This window comes from Hyaena hyaena, unplaced genomic scaffold (assembly GCF_003009895.1).
Source record: "Hyaena hyaena isolate Hyena2069 unplaced genomic scaffold, ASM300989v1 scaffold_10, whole genome shotgun sequence".
Taxonomy (NCBI): domain Eukaryota; kingdom Metazoa; phylum Chordata; class Mammalia; order Carnivora; family Hyaenidae; genus Hyaena; species Hyaena hyaena.
The window spans coordinates 3,869,952-3,888,736 of record NW_024080642.1 but is presented as its reverse complement, the minus strand read 5'-3'; the positions used below and the strand labels follow the sequence as shown (position 1 = coordinate 3,888,736).

Genomic DNA, 18,785 nt, shown 5'->3' with positions numbered 1-18,785 from the left:
CCAACCCCCAACCAGCAATAAGGGTCCAAGCCAGGGCCTCCTACCCACATTCCCTGCCTCCATCCCACACCGCCCCTAGGGAATACCCGGATTCCCTACACCGTCCACATACTGTAGCATTCATCTCCAGCTCCCTCATCTGCTCACCTGTGGTGGTTTATGGGTGTGATGGGGTTTTTAAGATTATTATAAACCAGTAAAAAGAAAAAACTCACCTGATCTTGTCCTATTCGTTGAATGCTGTGAATGTTTGAGGTGACTTTTCTTGTAATGATTCCTAACGTGTCTCCTTTCCAGAAGAGAAGCGAATCCTCAGTTTTAGGAGGGGAGCCCTTATAGTGTCGGTCCCACTCGGAAGCCGGCACGTGGGGGCGTCGCCCAGGAGGGTGCTCGGGGCATGCCGGGATCCGCGGGAAAGCGTGGTTTCCTGCCTGTTCTGCAGGCTCCACGTGCTGCCCCTTTCACCCCAAGGACAGCTGGAAAACCAGGACCTGGCTTGCTGGTGCGCCAATTGAAGACTAAAACGCCCCCCCCCCCACCACCACTTTGGAATGACTGAGGGCGTTGACAGAGGTAATAGGTGCTGTAATCTCTAACAAGAAAAGTGGCCCCTCAGGGTACTGATGGAGTTGAAAGTACGGTCCCCTTCAGAACAGGCCCTTCTCTGTAGGGTGCCCTTCCCCCTTTACCCCTCATGCCACCCCTGTGAAAAACAGCCGCCTCCCTGGGTCACGTGGCCGCAGTCAGCCTAAGGCCATGTGGCTGTAAGGAGATAGGTGAGCCCAGCCCTGCCTGGCCTCTTTGGGCAGGTGCTTGGGGAGACCAGCACCTCAGGTTCTGTTGCAAAACCTGGCCCGAGTTCCACGTAACAGCTGTCTGCAGCAGCGCTGGAACGAGGTCTCGCCTGCATGTGGGGGCACCTCCAGGAGGCACCATCAGTGCGCCCCTGGAGTGGTGCAGTGGCACGGTCCCGCCGGCAGAGGGAGCCCAAGCTGGGCCGAGCATGTCCTCTTAGAAAGCTGATGCTGGGTCACCTATTCCCTGCCGCAGGAGCTGAAGAGAAGGCACGTGCCAGAGCCCCTGGTGGCCCATGGTTTTCCCTACCGTCTTCCAGGCATCGCTGTGCCAAGATGGCTTATCTGCAGGAGGGGCTGTCTCCCAGCCAGGCAGCCAGGGCACATCTCCCCCTAGATTTCTGAATGTGACCTTTTGAAGGCTAAGCTGATGGTTAGTTTCTCAGGCTGGCTGTCTCAGACGGTCTCTCCCTATCACTGACATGGGGTCTTTTCACCTCAACCTGTGTGGGGGAGAGAGTGGAGAAGGCAAACACTACCACCCTGGAACCTTCTCCTTACAGATAATAATTGCCACACACTGGGCCTCTTCACAGGGCCAGGCAAGGAGAGGAAGGGCTTTTATGCCGATGCGTCGTAGTTTACAAGTCTAGGTGAACAGGATTACTTTCCTTTCACCAATGAGAGGAACGGTGCCCCACGTAGCTAAGCAACTTGCCAAAAAGCAAGCACAGCAAGGATCCACACCCAGCTCTGCCACCATTACCGAAGAGAGCTGTACGGCTACGGATTGCTTACAACAAAATCCAGGCCTGTCCCAAACCAGCTGAAAGATCACCGAGAAGTCAGTTCACGCCTTTTCCTATTTTATCAGTCAAATGTGGATAATCACAGGCACTCAACGGAGGGCTATGAAAAATGAGTGTGGATGAGAAAATCCAAATACACTTCAAAAGTCCCTTGGCTCAGCTTAGTCCCTGGGTGTGGGCTGGGCTGTGGAGTTGGACTAACGCAACGTTGAGCGCGTCTTCCCCTGGGAACAAGCATCGTCTCACTAAATCTTCACTACAGACAACAAAGATGGGTCCTTCTAGGATGGTGACAAGAGATTTCATTTGCCTGTTGTATTAAATGGAATAACGCACATAGGTGCTTAGCGGTGTCTGCTACATGAGAGCTATTATCACGAGACCAAGAAAGACTTGCCTGGGGGCAGAAGCAGTAAGCAGTCTTCCGTGGAGTATGGATCAAGGACTCCAGGCTCAGGGAACGTCCAGAGCCTGCGCCTCCCCCACTCAGCCACCAGAGGGCAGCGGCAGGCAACTGTCTTCCGCACAAAGCCGCACAAAGCGGCTTCCCTGTCATCCGCCAGAGGGCTATCCAGCAGCGCAGAGTCCCGACCGTGGCCCTAGGCCTTCACAGGAGGGCCCAGCCTTCCAGGGCCCTCACCATCCCAGATAAGTGAGGCTGGAACCAAGTTAATAAATACAATTCAGGATTTATTAAAAACCAGGGCTCCCCTGCCGTGCCCTCCTGGCACTAAGTAAATAAATAACCAGAGGGGGCACAGCTGGGGGGAAGGGGAAGAGAAATCAGATCTCAAGACTGATTCTGTGAACTACCCCTCACATTCCCAACTCCCACCCCCCACTATGGCTCTTGGGACATAGCACCAGCAGGCACCTCAGTCCCGGGTAGAGTGTGGCCGGCACCAAGGCATGTCTTCCCTGCCCAGGAGAGGAGACAGGCCCCGGGATCACTTTTTCCAAGCCCTTGATGACCCCAAGACCTGCTCCCCCCAGGGGCCAGGGCTGAAGCACCAATAGGAGGCACCTGAGGCTGGTAAGGAAGAGAGGGGAGGGGGCCCGGGGGAACAGAACCTGGGCAGCAGAAACAGCTGAAAGGGGGTCCGGCCCCTTCTCCAGGTTCAGCCCGTTCTGGCTGAGGTCACGCTCCACCCCCTTATCTCCTGGAGCCCCGTCTGCACTCAGCTGAGGATCTTTCGGGGCAATTCGACAGAGGCACGGATGAAGACGGCATCATCCCGCACGTAGTTGCGCTTGCGGATATCCTGGTGGGAGATGAACTTGGGGTAACCGAAGCCCAGAGAACTCTCATCCAGGGAGCCCCGCCAAGTGCCCGGTTTTTGGAAATTCTTCCAGTTTGGGTCAGGGTGAAAGGTCTCAGTGACATGCTGCGGCTTGGCCAGCCCAGGGTCGCTCTGATCCAGCAGGGAGAAGGTGACGCGGCGGGCAAACGGCCACTCCAGGAGATTGTCAAAGGCACCCGGCAGCACGCGAATGTAGAGCGAGAGGTGCGTGCCCTCCCCGCTGCCGTTGCCATTGAGGAACGCAGACACCTGCAGCTTGTAGCCGTACTTGTGTGTGTAGAAGGCCGGGCTGAAGCACTCCAGGTTGGGCTTCGCTTTGGCCTCCTGGAGCCGCCGCCCGTAGCTGCCGATCTTCCAGATGAGCACGCCGTCGCTGCCTACCGACAGCTCCTCCAGCTCGCGCCGCAGCTCCTGGAGCTCCTGCCGCTGCCGGCTCACCAGCGCACACATCATGGCCAGGTGCGGCTTCACGCTCTCCTCCACGTGCCGGGCCATGGCCAGCTTGGGGCACTGTCGGTGAAGCCCCGGGGCCACGGGGGGGGGGGGGAGAACAGTGTCGGTAGGGGCGGGCCCCAGGGGAGACGGTGGGGGTGGGGGGGAGTGGGGACGGGACTGCAGGCACCCAGCTCGGACCAGGGACAGTCAAGGACACTTAGGAGGCCGCTGCTGGCCAGCAGAAGGACGGACTGAAGGCTTCAGAGCAGAGGGGCCGCAGGGACCGGCAAGAGCCTGGTCTCCACCTGAGGCTTCAGGGACCAAGAAGGGGGCGGACAGGGAAGAGGAGGGGCGTCTCACCCTGTGTTTGCAGCCAGAGTCTTTGAACGGGCACAGCACCAGGGCGGTGCTGCAGCTCTCCTTCAGGTGGCCTGGCAGGTCCTCACGAGCCACCGTGCCCACGCCACACTGGTTGGGGCAGGGCACGGGCAGCCTCGGGCACTGGTACTGGTGGCTCTACGGCCACGGGGGCAGAGAGACGGGCGGTCAGCAGGCTGACCCCACCCCTCCCCGCCGCCTGCCCCACAGCCCGCAGCTCTGGGAGGGCCTCACCTGGATGGTGTCGAAGACGAACTCCTTGGCGCAGTAGGTGCAGGGCTGGGTGCGCTTGGGGCACTCAGAGGCGGCATGCTGGGCCAGCAGGCGCCGCATCATGCGGGCACCGCACTTGTTCTCACAGTACACGCTCTCTTGGGGGCATACACCCTCGTGGCTCTGTGGAAAGGCCAGAGAGGCCGATTTAGGGGGTCCCTGGGCCACCAGGTGCCCCACTCAGCCCCCCCGCCGAGCCCCCCCCCCACCTCAAAGGCCTCTCCGCTGAAGTCGCAGCCACAAAACTCGCACTTGAGGCGCCGCTTGGGGCAGTCGTGCTGCAAGTGCGCGGGCAGGTCCCGGCGGCTCAGCTTCGTGGGGCAGCGATTGGGGCAGGGGATTACATTGAAGCTGCAGGTGTTCAGGTGGCTCTGGGGGGGAGCGGGAGGCGGAGGGAGACAGTCAGTGCCTGCCGAGGAAGGGGTAGTCCCGTCCCTCCCACCAGAGACTCACCTGCAGGTGGCGCAGCGGCCCACTCCAGCGGCAGCCCTCCTCACTGTGGATGCAGCGGATGGGCAGCCCCAACACCTGCACCTCCAGCTCCGGGTCTGGGTAGATCTGGGTAGACGGGGAGGAACTGGACAGGGTCAGAGCCCGCTACCGTGCCCAGTTCCCACCCTGACCGCCCCCAGACGGGCCAGCTCCACCTGAGAGCCAGTGACAGCCTCTCTTGAGCTACAGCCCCCTCTGTGGCGAGGGACGGAAGGCAGAGCAGGTATCTGCTCCAAAGCCAGATACCAGGGGTCCCCAACACGCCTGCACAGGACACTCCCTTTGGAGTGGCAACCAATGAGCCTGCTCAGTTCCAGGCAGCCTCCCCATCCTCTGCTTCCTTCCTCCTGGTAGAGGGGTTCTGGCCCCCAGCCAGGAGTCTGGCTCACCACCCAAAGGGGAGGGGAGCACGTCCTGTGAGCACAGAGCTGCTCTGTGCACCCCCACAGGCTGGGCATTTTGCCTGCCCTCCAGGGCAAACACTGGCCTCATTTGCAAACTGGCCTGGTGGGAGGGAAGGGGCCACCTTTGTGGGGGCACATGATTCCACAGCACCGGGTTGACATTGGCCCTGAGCCAACTGGCTGCCAGCAGCTCCAGCCTCCACCAAGGGCAAAAGCCTATAACCGGGGCCGCCGCCTGGCACTGCGGACTCACCTTGGCATAATCCAGAGGAAGTTGGTCCTCAGGGCATTTGAAGACTCCTTCACTGTGAAGGCGGAGGGGACAGAGTCAGGCTCCAGCTGTGGGAAAGGAGAACCCAGGTCCCACCCCTCAACCAGGGCGGCCTCCCTCTCTCACTAGACCTGTTCTCAGCCAGAGGCCTGCAGGTACCCACTTCCCTAGGACCCCAGAATATCCTAGCTCTTGTCCTGGGGAGAGGGTTATGGGCCCTGCGGAGGCAGGCAGCTGCCTCAGACAGCATTTGGCCAACAGGTGGCAGCTGGTACCCCTCCCCCCAGGAGGGCAGCTGGACTGGGAGAGGAACAGGACACCGGCCCTCCACCCTGTTACAGTTTTCACCGGCTGGGGGACGGGGTAGGGGTGAGTGCTGAGATTAAGTGCCAGGGATGCCCAGCCCCCATCAGGGTTCTTGTCCAAGAACCCAGGGCAAAGGTCAGGCTGGGGCCACTTTACCCCATCCCTTCTCCCCTCCTCCCATGAGGGTGTGCCTCCCAAAGCAAAGAGGAGGAGAGGCTCACTCTAAGGCACTGTTTACACTCCCATCCAGCCCTAACCACCTGCCTCTGCGAAGGGGCTGCACGTTCCCATTTCGCAGATGCAAGAACTGAGACTCCCAGCTGGCACAGCACCTGGATGCCTGTCTGATTCCCCGGCTCACACAGATCTTACTACACCACAAACACAGAAAAGAGGCTGAGGCAAGACAGGCCGCCCAGGCAAGCACAGCCAAGCCCGTGGTCACTGCAGGGCACGCACCGAAAAGCTTTCTGACCCTGCACCAACGAGGCCGTTGACACGCCTTCTACGGACATGCCCTTGCTGACCCTGGCCAGGACCAGTCACACACACCTGGCGGGGCTTGAGCAGGGCCAAGGGCTCACCCGGTAGGGCTGAAGGCCCCCAGGCATGGCATTCCGGGCAGGCCTGAGTCAGGCAGGTGGGAGGGAGGCAGAGGTCGAGGCGGAAGCGGAAGCCACACGGTCGCCCCGTCCATGATGGTGCTCTGTAGGACCTGGGCAGTTCGTGCCCCAGCTGCCCAAAGGATTTCTAGCACCCGTCTCCCCTGACCCCACTACCACCACAGGCCATGCCTCCGATGCCAAGAACAATACATGTCCAGGCACTGCAGAGGTGTGCCCATGCCCACAGGGCAACCAGCCTTCCTGGACCCACCTGAGTAATAGCCCTGGCAGGAATGGGGAAAGAGGGGTGGGCCACGGGGGGAGGGGTCTGCTTGGCCGCTTGAGGAATGTGCTGATTTAGTGGTTTCGGAGACAGGGAGGGGACTAAGGCAAGTCCCCAGGCTTCAGGCAGATCAGCCTGAGCAGCTTGGGGCCCGGCCAGGACAAGGGTTCTGCGGGGGCTATGGACACCCGTGCTTGTAGGACAGGGGGTGGCGGTGAGCGACAGAGCCCGCGCAACCACCTCTCTCCTTTTCTTCGGGGGCCTCAGCTGCACTGCTCAGACTGGGGGGCGGGGGGAAGGGGGAGAAGCAGGGGCCAAGACTGCTCCAGGCGGTGTAGCGGAGGCCCAGGCCCAGGGGAGAAAACAGGATGGGGGGAGGGGGCTGTGGGAGAGGAAGAGGGGATTTCCGGGAGGGGGAGGGGCAGAAGCTGGGGAGAGGGGCAGAGAAGGAGGCGGAGGGAAACGGCCTGACAGCCCGCCCCCCCCCCCCCAACCCAGGCAGTCAGGGTGGGTCAGCTGGAGTGGGGGCAGGGGCTCAGCTGGCCTCATCTGGAAACCAGAGGGCCGGGGAAGGGCACCGCGCGAGACAATGGGACTGTGTGTGTGTGTAGGGGAGTGTGTGAGTGTGTGCGTGTGTGTGTACACCGAAGGGGGGAGGGAGGACCGAGGAGGGGGCGGCACAGCAGCTCCTGCAAGAGCATATGTGAGGGCAGGAGCCGGCCCGGGCTGCGGGGAACCGAAAACAAAGGGCCTGCTGAGATTTCCGCCAGCCAGGGGCTGCGGAGGGCTGAGGGAGGGAGGGGAGCAGCGCGAAAGGCAGGAGCCCCAGACGCGCCCCCTGCCTGCGCCCCCAGCACCCCTCAGCGAACAGCCTCCAGACAGGAGGCAGTGGCTGACCTCGCTTTTCCCTGTGCTCTCGGGGCACGGCCTCCCCAGGAGTGAGGGCTCGCTCGTCTCGCCTGCCCACACCTGGCCGGAGCAGTCTCTCCCAGCAGCGGCGTTAGAGTGAGGGCACCGCAGGGTGCCCAGAACTCAACAAACGCCCCAGGGCCAAGGGGTCACCTGGTTCGGTAACACTCAGGGGGCGACCCCTCCCTGACGATTCACAGACCGCCCGCGGCATTCAGGATCCCTCAGGGGCAAGGAGGGACACCCAGGGGGCTCCCCTGCTTCAGGGGCGATCTGTAGCGTCTCAGTCCTCCCACTTTTGTGTGATCAGAGCCAGGCCGGGCTGAAACCCCAGTTAAGGCTTTAAGTAAGTGTGTGACCGCGGGCAAGTCGCAGCCTTTCCCCAAATCTTTCCTTTCCTCATCTGTGAAATGGGAGAACAATAGCTGCCGTCCTCGGATTGTTAGAACCAGAAGAGGCTGGATGGGCGGAAACTCCGGAGGCTTAAGGCCCTGCGCGGGACGGAGGGTTTTGTCCCCCTCTTCCCGTAAGGATTCAAAGTTCAAGGATGAGGCCGCTCCGGCTTCCAGGTGAGGGGGGAGGGCCGGCCACGGGTCAGGAAAGGCGTCTACTCCCACCTCCACCCCGCAGGCGCGGGCGCCTGTGGGCCCTGGGCGCCTGTGGGCCCCGGGCCCCTTCGGATTAGTGCGTGGGGTCCCCCCCTCGGGGCCTGACGTCACCGCCTCCCCGTGACGTCACGGCGGGCGCCCCTGAGGTCACGGAGCCGCGGCGCAGACAAAGGCCCGGCGTGCCTCCCCATGCGTCGCCCCCCCTGGCCGTCGCCACCGGCCGCTCCCCGCTACCTCCGGGCCCGCACCTGAGGAACTCCTGCAGGCAGGTGTCGCAGAAGCGGTGGCCGCAGGTAGAAACCTGCACAGGCTCGCGCATGGGCTTCCCGCACAGCGGGCACAGCAGCCGCCGCTTGGGCTTCTCCAGGAACTTGTAGTCGAAGCCGGGCATGGCGGGCGGGCGGCAGGCACGGGCGAGCGGGGCCGGGCACGCGGCGGCCCCACAGCCCGCGCCTCGCTCCGGCCGCGCTCCCGGCTCCGGGCGGCGCCGACTGGCGGCCGCGGCCTGCGCCCAGCCCCCGAGCCCGCGAGCCCGCCCGCCGGAAGAGGGGGAGGAGCCGCGCCCGCGCGGTCCTAGCGCCCGCCTCTGGCGCACCCACCCACCTCGTCGGCTCGCGGCCTCGGGGTCCGCGGATGACCAGCCTCGCGCCCTCCGACGCGTACGGGCTCCTCTCTTCCCTTCGGAAGAGAGCTCGCGGCCCCGTGTCTCCCCAGAGCTGGGGGGCCCTGAAGCTGGATGGGGCGGTGGGCCCCGGCGGCCGGACTGGGCCGCGCCACAAAGGTTCGCTTCTCCGGAGTCTGTAGCCCGGTCTCGGGGGCCACGTGTCGCCAAGGGGCCCGGACTCCAGCTTGCAGGTGCTAGGCAGCCGAAGCTTGGCAACCAGATCTGGGGAGCTCGGCTGTCGCGGGGAAGCCGTGCTGGGCGCAGGGCCAGAGGAACCTCGGCCCCAGCCTCAGGCTGCGCCCACATTCCTCCTCCCCGGACCTCGGCCCTGCCCAGCCCTGGGGTGTCACCACCCCCAACCCTGAAGAGACCACATTCGAGGCAGGCAGCTGATGTTTTTATTGGCGCTATTTCCCAGTCATCTGGAAAACTGGTCTGGCCCAGCCAGCAGCCCTTTCTCCCAACCTGCTCTGGGGGGCGAATGGCTAGGGTGAGAGGCCACCTTCAGCAGGGATCCCCTCCGCAGTGGACACTTCGGTGCCCTGGGCAGATGCGTTTCCAGTCCACAGGGGTAGGAAGAGCTCAGAAGTTGTGCAAATCCGTGCCTCAGGATATCGAGAGTGGGGGTAGGTGCCAGGTCTCCCTGCCCCCAGGCAACGCAGAAGCTAGGGGGCCAGAATGGCCAGTCCAGGCAGGACTGGGCTTGCCCTGCTCCAGCGCAGAGCTGCTCTCCCAGGGGGCACCAGCGACTTATTTTCTAGCTGGGCTGGAGGAAAGGGCAGGAACTGGGTGGAGCCACAGCCGCCTCCAGCTTTTTTTCGGCCGAGAGTCTGGAGACCACCCTGCTTCCCCAAGTTAGATCTGGTTTCCAGCTCTAGCAGGACTGGTCCCCTGGGGACACCAGCTTAAGAGGGGTGGGGAGAGAAAAGAGAGCTGTTGGGGGAACAGGGTGGGTTGAGGTTTTCAAATCCAGGGCCGAAGGAGGGTGGGTGCTTCGCTAGTTCTTATACCCCGTTCGTTAATGGCCATCCAGGGGGCTGGTGGGGACAGTCTGGCTGCAGGCATGTGCACATTTCAAGAATGCTCAGAGGAGAAGCAGCATCAGGGTGGTCCAGGTCCAGAGGCGTATCTGGGTTCCTCAGGGGGGGATTGGCTCATCCGTAACCGCTGGAGGGTACAGAAACTGCTGCGGCGACCCAGAGGGCAATGCCTCCGGCAAGGGATACCCACCCCCACTCCCACTCCCACACTGCGCCCTGGACTCCGGACCCTGGCAGGCCAGAAACTGGTTCAGACTAAACCGGACTTGGGGTAGGAGGAGAAAGCATGCATTTGGACCCTGGGAAGCACCGGAGCAGCCCTTCAACGAGGCCCAAGAAGCAAACGCCCTTGCCTTCCCCAGACTGGAAGCTATTGTATAGCGCAGCTTCTGCTGTCATTTATCTGGGGGCTTTTAGGGACTGGGGCTGTGACCATGGGGATGGGAGCGTGGGCAGGGGCTAGTAGGATTAACCCTTGTGTAGATGAAGTGGGAAAAGTTAGAGTAACTCACGGCGAACAGCCAGTAGAGTGTTGCCATGGCAACAGGACACAGACGTCACCGTGTAGGGGTGCGTCTCATCCAGCTGCACTGGCCGAGGGAGTCCAGCATCCTCATCCCTTCTTCCCAGCCGACCTCGGGCCCCTTTGCCCCAAGAGTACACTTCACCGTCTGCCGAAGAGAATCCCAAGGAAAGAAATAGGGGGAGGACCCAGCTTAGCGAACAGCGCTCCTCCTGGATTGCATACGGGGCCCACTGCGAGGTTCAGCAACCCTGAACGTGACAACCGCGGACGGCCCATGAGCCTGCCCGCGCCCCTAACTGCCCCCATGATGCCCACTGATCACCTGTCCCAATGGCTACAGTGAAGGCATCCCCACAGGCCACCATCACTGTCTTGATGTTCTGTAGGCCTTGGACTTGACAAGGTGCTCGGCTGACCCGGCGGGCACTGGTGCCCAACTGCCCATGCTGATTGCTGCCGAAAGTGTAACAGTCGCCAGAGGCTGTAGGCGAGGAAAGACGAAAGGAAGGAAAGGGATGCCTCAAGTGAGATTCCAAGGAGGTCAGGGGTGTCCGCCTGGGCCTGGGCCTCCTGTGCCCAGGTCCTACTCACCAGTTACAGCAGCTGAATGAGCAGTGCCCAGGTCCACACTCAGCAGGGGCTCCTGGTCGAGGGGTGCTGAACCTAGTGGTGTGAAGCTCAGGGCCTCCTCTACCTGCTGGTGGGGGGCAGGCTCCTCCCCCAGGGAGCAGTGGTCCAAGCCCAGCTTGTTGAACCTGAAGGTGCAGCCAGAAGTCAAGTACAACCGACAGTTTGTATAGATTCTCCTGCTCCCAGCAGTGTGAGCAAGAGCTGGTCACCAGGGGACAGATCCCACCCTGGGGTGAACCCAGCAGCGCTCTCAGTGGCCCCCTAGTTCTGACCCTTGCTGGTAGACAATGACAGATGTCACACTAGCAGCCGGGGAGGGGAAGGGGGCAGGCTAGTCGTCTGGGTGTACCTATTTACCTGTTACTCCCACAGGCCAGGGCTCGGCCAGCCACAGTGAGGATCATGGAGGAGTCAATGCCACATACAACCCGCTGGGCTTCCTGTCCTAGGGGTATGGACACCTGCTGGGGACAGCTGTGGGACTCCCTGGTGCCCAGTCCCAGCCGACCTAAAACGAGAAACCAGGATGGGGCTGGTTTGAGTGTTAGAGTCTGTGACGCCAGGATGAGGAGTCACGGAGAGGAGCTAACAGCATGAGTGAAGGCTGTGCGCTCAGCCTGAAATGCCCATCCTTGGCCCCTCTGTGGTCAAAACCCTACTGTTTCTTATTTATTTCTGAGAGAGAGAGACAGCGTGAGCAGGGGAGGGTCAGAGAGAGAGGGAGATACAGAATCTGAAGCAGGCTCCAGCACAGAGCCCAACGCGGGGCTCGAACCCACAAACCTGACCTGAGCCGAAGTCAGATGCTTAACCGACTGAGCCACCCAGGCGCCCTAAAACCCTACTGTTTCTTAAGATCCTGTCCAGATGCTGCCTCTGTCTCCTCCAGGAAAGCCCCATGCCATTCCTTGGGTTCTCACATCTCTGGACCTTGGGGAGAGCCCTCGTGCTGTCTGTCCATTTGTCCTAGGGAGATGTCATCCCTCTCCCCACTAGAATGAGTCTGCCAGGAGGACAGAAACCCCGTGTAGGTCCTCTCTAAGTTTCCTTTTTTTTTTTTTTTAAATGTTTTATTTATTTTTAAGAGAGAGAGGGAGACAGCATAGACAGAGGAAGGTCAGAGAGAGAGAGAGGCAGAGAATCCAAAGACAGGCTCCAGGATCTGAGCTAGCGGTCAGCACAGAGCCCGATGCGGGGCTCGAACCCATGAACTGCGGGTCCTCTCTAAGTTTCAAAGCCCAGCGGGACCTGTCTGACCCAGAGAGGGCCACCAGAAGAAGTATTGTCTGATGAAAGAAATCTCCCCCATTACATCATAAGCACCTGAAGGAAGTGACTCTTTTTCATCTTGTCTCTGCACCCAGCCCCCCCTGGGGGCTCACAGTCCACACGCAGTAAAGTTTTGTAAATGAGTGAATGAATGGAATTGAAGAGAAAAGAGGGAGAAGGAGTCATGGGGTGGAAGGTGGGTATGAAGGGAAACAAGTCATGGCCAGGGTGCCGTGAGACGCAGCCTAGAGGCTGGAATGGGGTGGGGAGCTTACCGCCGTCTCCGCGGCCCCACGCAAATAGTTCTCGCTCTGTGGACAGGGCCAGCACGTGAGAGGCCCCGCAGGCCACCTGCACCATCTCATAGCCCAGCAGGGCCTCCACAATGGTGGGCTAGAGAGGGAGGGGAAGCAAGAGAGACGGGCAACAGGCCTAGACTAGCCGCCTGGCCTCGGCATCCCAGGTAGGGACGAAGTTGAGGGCTGCACATTCTCACAAGACCAGACGGCTCTCTCTTTAACTGCCCTCCCACCCCCACCGCAACCACTGGGGAAAGGGCTGGTCTTTCTGTACTTCCCCTGGTGCTGCCCACGACAGGTGCAGCCTGGGAGCTAGAGAGACCTAGGGGCTGGGGATCCCCTGACCCCAACCTGGGTGTCGGCTCTCAGATGTGGCCTCCTTGCCATCTCCCCACTTCCTCCTCCCCAAGGTACACGCGACACCCACCTGGCTGATGTCATTGAGGCTGCCATGGCCTAGGCACCCGTTACTGCCACTACCAAAGGTCATGATGATACCTCGGTCTGGAGAGGGGGGGTGGTGAGGAAAGAGAAGGGAGAGAGAGGTTGGGCTGTTTTTCCAGATAAGCCAGTCCATGGGTTGGAGGAGCAAGAAAAAGCTGGAAGAATGAGACTGAGGTAGAAAAGGAGAAGCAGAGGGGTCAGTCCCTTCTCGAGTGTCTGAGTTGGGACAAGTGACAGTCTCTGAGCTTTACTTTTTTTTTTTTTTTTTTGAGAGAGAGAGAGTGCGAGTTGGGGAGGGGCAGAGAGACAGGGAGAGAGAGTCCCAAGCAGGCTCTGCGCCGTCAGCAGCGCAGGATCCTTGGCCTGATGCAAGGCTCTATTTCACCAATTGTGAGATTATGACCTGAGCCGAGATCAACACTCAGGCGCTTAACCAACTGAGCCCCAGAGGCGCCCCTTCTCCTCTTTGAGCTTTAAGATCTGAGCTTTCCAGATCTCTCTCTCTGGGCCTCCCTCAAAGGAGTACCATATACAGTAACTACCAGGCCAGGCCTGTTGTGAACGGTAAAGGAGATTGACTGAGTAAAGCACCTGGTGCCAGAGAAAGGAGAGCAGAGTAGGAGTCTAGAGTGCACTTTGCAAATGACAGAGCAATGAGGGAAGTGGCTTTGGGGGGGGCCTTCCCATGGTCCCCTAAGAGCCTCACCGGTCAGGCAGGCTGTGAAGAGGTCCCCGCAGGCCACATGTTTGATAGTCACGCCTGACTGGCCCTCCAGGAAACGGGAGACGAACTGGGGCTGCTGCTGCTCCAGCGCCCCGGGCAGGAGCGCCCCACCTCCGGCGCCTAGGGGCGGGGCCTGCCAGAGGCCAGGAGGGTGTGGGTGGCGCCCCGGCTGCCCCCAGCCCCACTGGCCATCCTTGCCCCCCCGCCAAGCCCGCTCACCTCCCACAGGATGAGGCGCCCCGAGCGTGTGACGCCCGCCTTCTGCGTGCGCCCGGCTGCCACCTGGACCACCTCTGTGTTGAGCATCGGCAGCCGCAGCGGGGCGCTGAGCCCACCGCCCCACGCGTACACCGACGACAGCGGTGGTGGAATGGCCGGTCGCGGGGGTCCCCGGGGTATACCTGCGGGGACAGTGCTTAGGCCTGTTAAACTAGTGGGAATGGCTTGGCGGCCTGTGGGCACCGGTGGGCGGCTCAGACTCACCCCTGCAGCGGGCGCCTGTGGTCCTGCTCCCTGTGCTGCCGGGGGCCATGGGTGGCCCAGGGATCAGGGACTTCTCTGCCCTGTGGGTCAGATGGTGGGGGGGACTTCAAGACCTGGACCATTCCTGGCCCTCCCACAGGCAGGAATGGAGGACTTGCCCGAAGCTCCCTCTGCCCCAGGCTTATCGTGCTCCCATTGGGTGCCCCCTGGGCCCAGAGCCTCCCTCCCCCCTTGCACAGGCCTCCTCATGCGGACGCTCCCCAGGTCGGTGTGGAGGTTGAGAAGGGCCCGGATGCAGAGGGGCTGTGCCATGATGTGGCTGAGCGGTGGCCGCTGTGAGGGCTCCAGGCTGAGCAGACTGAGGACGAGCTGGCGCAGCTCGGGGCTGTACCGGTCAGAGATGGGTGTGAAGGTGCCACTCATGATCTTCAGCACCAGCGCTGGCAGGTTCTGTGAAAGCACCAAGTGTGAGGTCAGCCAGATCCAGAGCCATGCTCTTGGGTGGCAGCCCCGCCCCGCCCCCCGGTCTAATGGGGTGCTCATAGCCCTGCACTCAGAACTTTCAGTCTGATGAGGAGCCTCCTGGTGATATAGTTGCCGAACCCTTCTTTCAAGAACTCCTGATAGGGGAGCTTCAGTCATGCCCTCAGGGACCCTAGGTTGTTGGGGGAACTCAGGTCTTGCCCTTGGGGCGGCCCCTAATCTGATGGGAGAGCTCCACCCTCAGGAGTCCTCAGTTTAGTGGGGGAACCCAAGCCCTACCCTCAGGAACCAAGAGCCTGAGGGAAGCCACGGCCTTGCCCTGGGCTAAGCTACGGAAACAAAGCTCAGCCAAAAGAGGAGACATAAGAGGTGGCTGGAGCCAAGGACTTCCTGGGGAGAGAGACCGAGATGTTCCAGTTGTCCCCGTGGGGGTGCTAACTCACCGCAGCCTCGAAAGCCCGCTTGAGGCTGGCCAGTTCATAGAGGACACAGCCCAGGGCCCAGATGTCACTCTTCTGGTTGTAAGGCTTGCCCTCACACAGTTCCGGGGAGATGTAGCACGGGGTCCCCACCACCTGCAGGAGGGAGGAGGAGATTTTTTTTTTTAATTTTTTAATGTTTTATTTATTTCTAGGAGAGAGAGAGAGAGAGAGAGAGAGACAGCATGAGCAGGGGAGGGTCAGAGAGAGAGAGGGAGTGACAGACTCTGAAATAGGCTCCAGGCTCTGAACCAGCAGTCAGCACAGAGCCCGACGCGGGGCTCAAACCCACGGACCGTGAGATCATGACCTAAGCGAAAGTCGGACGCTTAACCGACTAAGCCACCCAGGCGCCCCAGGAGGAGACTGTTATAGCTTGGGGGTGGGGGAGGGAGGGCTCTGTTCAAGGCCCACCGGGAGACAGATTCTCCCCCCCCAAATCAGGCCCAAGTGCTTCTCCCCGCAGGACCACCCGGCTAGGGCCCAAAGGGCCAAGGTCTTGCGGTGGGGAGGGGAGTTGGGACACAGCGTGGGCCGTGGCCCTCAAAACCACCAGCACCCTTGAGGCCCCCTCCACGCCCAGGCACCGTGTAGGCCTTGCTCTTGCTGCTAAGGATCTTGGAGATGCCGAAGTCACCGATCTTGACAACCAGGCGGTGTTTGTCGAGAAGGATGTTTTGAGTCTTAAGGTCCCGGTGCAGGATGAGATGCGTGTGCACGTGATGCAGCGCGAGCAAGATCTGCACAAAGAAGTGCAGGATGGTCTCCTCCTCCAGCAGGGAATTACAGCGCTTCTGGATGAACTCAGCTAGGGTGCCACCTGCAGCCACAAGGACCCACTTAAGATCCAGGTCTCCCCATGCCTAGGACTGTCCTTTCATGAAACGAAGCAGCCCTGACAGGGCAAGGGGCTGCCAGCCTCGCACAACTGGGGTGAGCACCCTGTACCTCTGACCCTCCGTCAAACTCATTCTGAGGAGGGAAGCCGGCGCATCTGCGTCTGTCTGTCCCAGAGGTGAGAGGCCCTTGGAGCCGGGACAATGCAAGGAGGCTGGCCCACCTGGAGCGTATTCCATGGCAATCATGAGGGCCTTGTCCTCCAGGAAGTTCTCATAGTACTCAATGACATTGGGGTGATTGAGGAGCTTGAGGACCTGGCACTCGTTTTGGGCTGCCTGCCGCTCTTCCTTGGTCATCTGCTCCACTGGGATCTGCTTGATGATCACCAGCTTCTGGTCAGCCTTGCGCAGACACAGGTGCACAATCCTGGGGGCACAGAGGACGGGGGTGGGTACCAGCCGAGCCTCCAGCCACACACCGGGCAGGGCAGACCTGGTCACTGGGTAGTACTTAGGGGAGGGGAAAGGGAACCCGGACTAAGAGGTCATCTAACTAAATGCACAGACCACTGAGTTTAGGAACAGGGAGAACTGACCACCACTTCTGTGTGAGACCTTGGGCAAGTCATTTAACTTCTCTGAGATTCATTTTCACCAAAGACACAGTGAAGTTAGTCTTGATCTCCCTAAGTTCTTACAGACCCTGGAGTTAACTGCCTGGGTTCGAATCCTGGCTCCTCCTCTTACTATTTATCTGGTCTTGGCTTTATTTTTTTATTTTTATTTATTTCTAGGAGAGAGAGAGAGACAGCGTGAGCAGGGGAGGGTCAGAGAGAGGGAGCTACAGACTCTGAAATAGGCTCCAGGCTCTGAGCTGGCAGTCCGCGCAGAGCCCGACGCGGGGCTCGAACCCACGAACCGCGAGATCATGACCTAAGCGAAAGTCGGACGCTTAACCGACTAAGCCACCCAGGCGCCCCTATCTGCTCTTGGCTTTATATGACATTATCATCTGAAAAACAGAATCAACTTCCCTGAGAGGATCAAATGAGAAAATGCAGGTAAGGGACTTAGCACAGTGCGTGGCACACCAAAAATACTCAATTTGTAGAAGCCATTTATACTATTATTTTCTTCCACCTCTGGTTAGTATCCATAAAAGTAGGGTTCTTGTTCTCCCTCGCAACTATATCCCCAGAGCATAGCCCAATATTTAGCACAAAGGAACTCAGTAAGTATCTGCTGAATGAATGGACTATAAGATGATCATCTAAGTGTCAAATTTATATTTGATATAAAGTAATATTCCTCCTCTGAGCCCCAGACTCACAAATCCAACTGTTTTTGCATCTCTACCTAAATGGCTTGCATGCATCCTAAATTTTAACCAAAAAATCAAATAGAACTTTTGATTCCTGCCCCCAAAACCTTTCCTTTCTCAGTCTCTTCCTTCTCAGTAAATGACACCACCACAAAGTCAGACACCTGAAAATCATGCCGCAACCTTTCCTCCATTTCACACATCAGTAAACCCTGTTTCTACCTCCAAAATATTGTGAACTCATCCATTGCTCTCTCTGATCTCTGCTACAACCCCTGGCCAAATCATGATTTACTGCCTAAAATACTGCACGAGCCTTTAAAATGGTGCCTTCTTCACTTTTCGTCATCCTCAAATCTAAGTTCCACACAGCGGCCTGAGCGATGTTTAAATCACATCAAGACCAGTCTGCTTACACCTCTTCCCTTTACACTTCAAATAAATTCAACCCTTTTACCCCCGCCCATAAGGCCATAATCTGGTCCCTGCCCTCTGTGACAATCCCATTTTATACCATTCTCTCCCTGGCCCGCTACATTCCAACTTCAGCCTTTTGCTCAGTTACTTGAATACTCTGAATTCTTTCCCACGTGAGGACCTTCCCATATGCGGTTTCCCCTGCCTGAAAAGCTCTGCCTTCGCCTTCGGATTACTGGTCTTCATTCCTCAAGTCTTGGCTTTAAACCTCACCTCTCAGAGAAATTTTCCTTGACCATCCCAAGTAAGTACTCTCTGGTGCGTGCTAGGCTCGCAGCTTGTTAGTAACTGCTTTAATGTCTGGTTTATTGTATTATTTTCCTACAGTCTGTAGGCTTCGAGAGAAAACGCCACGCCTATTTTGGTCTTTACAGTTCACTGGGCGCCGAGAGCCAGACCGGTAGAGTTGGCGCTCAGTATTTGTTGAATGAATGAATCTGGCATCAAAGAACAGAACTCTGCGGGGGCGCAAAGGCTGGTTGGAGGCGTGACCTCCTCAGAGGCGGAGTCTCCCAGCTGAGACCAGACCGGAAGTCTGGGCGGGGCTTTCCAAGTGTGCGCTCACGCCTCGGGGCGGGGCTAAGCAGGCAGCGAATTCTCGTACAGAGCTGGGACTGAGTTTCCCTCTCCCCGACCAGTATCCTTCCCCAGATCCCTGGCTCACCCGAAGGCACCTCTCCCCACCACTCGGATCCGCTCGTACTTCTCCATCTCATTTCTCAGTCACATTTCCGGAACCCCCCACACCCGGACGCGGCGCGTGCGCGGACCCGCCCACCCTAGGACCACGCCCCCTACGTTGCACGATAATTGCGGGGCGGAGCAAGTGAGATTGGGGTTGATTCTGCCCTGTGTTTGTTTTGTGCTGTTTACAGCGTCTTACCAGCCCCCGTCCCCAGTTGTTTTTTCAGGGTCCGAAGAAGAATGGAGTGTTATCCCGTTTCTTTGAGCGGTTAGCGCTACGGTACCAGCCACTTTCCACACACGTGAAGGCATCCGGCCCTCAAAAAGCTTCCCTAGACCGGAGGGGTGCCCTGCACGACCGTGTGAGGGTGGAAAGCGAGGACCGACCTCTCTCAGCCCACCTCTTTGCCCACTAGTGGCCCTGTTTGGAAGGGGGAGAGCAGATTCTCATTGGCACGCAAATGATAAACGACCAAAACTGTACCGAGAGCGTCAGCACTCTCGGTCTGTGGGGCAGGGAGGAAGATTAGTGGAGTTTCGTGTTTGCCTAGGGAA

General features: G+C 59.5%; 2 protein-coding genes across 3 annotated transcripts; both read right to left on the bottom strand.

Annotated features, from left to right (window-relative positions):
* Positions 1-2,272: 2,272 nt before the first annotated feature.
* TRAF4 (TNF receptor associated factor 4) lies at positions 2,273-8,375 on the bottom strand. The gene is made up of 7 exons (XM_039254237.1): positions 8,117-8,375; positions 5,140-5,191; positions 4,444-4,548; positions 4,200-4,361; positions 3,952-4,113; positions 3,700-3,855; positions 2,273-3,414 (listed from the first exon to the last, which is right to left on the bottom strand). Exons 1-7 carry the CDS (start codon positions 8,257-8,259, stop codon positions 2,782-2,784), a joined length of 1,413 nt encoding a protein of 470 aa, XP_039110168.1. The 5' UTR covers positions 8,260-8,375; the 3' UTR covers positions 2,273-2,781.
* A 538-nt stretch (positions 8,376-8,913) lies between these two features.
* On the bottom strand, positions 8,914-18,291 carry NEK8 (NIMA related kinase 8). 2 transcript variants are annotated; one of them, XM_039254117.1, is made up of 15 exons: positions 18,211-18,291; positions 15,970-16,175; positions 15,497-15,729; positions 14,874-15,005; positions 14,189-14,397; positions 13,948-14,027; positions 13,684-13,865; positions 13,447-13,597; positions 12,724-12,800; positions 12,273-12,390; positions 11,086-11,236; positions 10,690-10,853; positions 10,421-10,579; positions 10,085-10,243; positions 8,914-9,699 (listed from the first exon to the last, which is right to left on the bottom strand). In XM_039254117.1, the coding sequence occupies exons 1-15, from the start codon at positions 18,255-18,257 to the stop codon at positions 9,671-9,673; spliced, it is 2,097 nt and encodes a 698-aa protein (XP_039110048.1). In that variant the 5' UTR covers positions 18,258-18,291; the 3' UTR covers positions 8,914-9,670. The 2 variants fall into 2 exon arrangements, with proteins under 2 accessions (XP_039110048.1, XP_039110057.1); XM_039254126.1 differs by lacking the exon at positions 18,211-18,291 and adding an exon at positions 17,760-17,800.
* Between the last annotated feature and the right edge of the window lie 494 nt (positions 18,292-18,785).

Excerpts from the sequence above, each read along its gene's own strand:
- TRAF4 (XM_039254237.1), bottom strand. The coding sequence starts at position 8,259 with ATGCCCGGCTTCGACTACAAGTTCCTGGAGAAGCCCAAGCGGCGGCTG. Across the intron at positions 4,549-5,139 it reads TTCCTCTGGATTATGCCAAG|ATCTACCCAGACCCGGAGCT; the intron begins GTGAGTCCGCAG and ends CCGTCTACCCAG. Across the intron at positions 4,362-4,443 it reads GGCCGCTGCGCCACCTGCAG|AGCCACCTGAACACCTGCAG; the intron begins GTGAGTCTCTGG and ends GCTCCCCCCCAG.
- NEK8 (XM_039254117.1), bottom strand. The coding sequence starts at position 18,257 with ATGGAGAAGTACGAGCGGATCCGAGTGGTGGGGAGAGGTGCCTTCGG. Across the intron at positions 14,028-14,188 it reads GGGAGCGTCCGCATGAGGAG|GGCAGAGAAGTCCCTGATCC; the intron begins GCCTGTGCAAGG and ends TCTGACCCACAG. Across the intron at positions 13,866-13,947 it reads CACAGGCGCCCGCTGCAGGG|GTATACCCCGGGGACCCCCG; the intron begins GTGAGTCTGAGC and ends CTGTCCCCGCAG.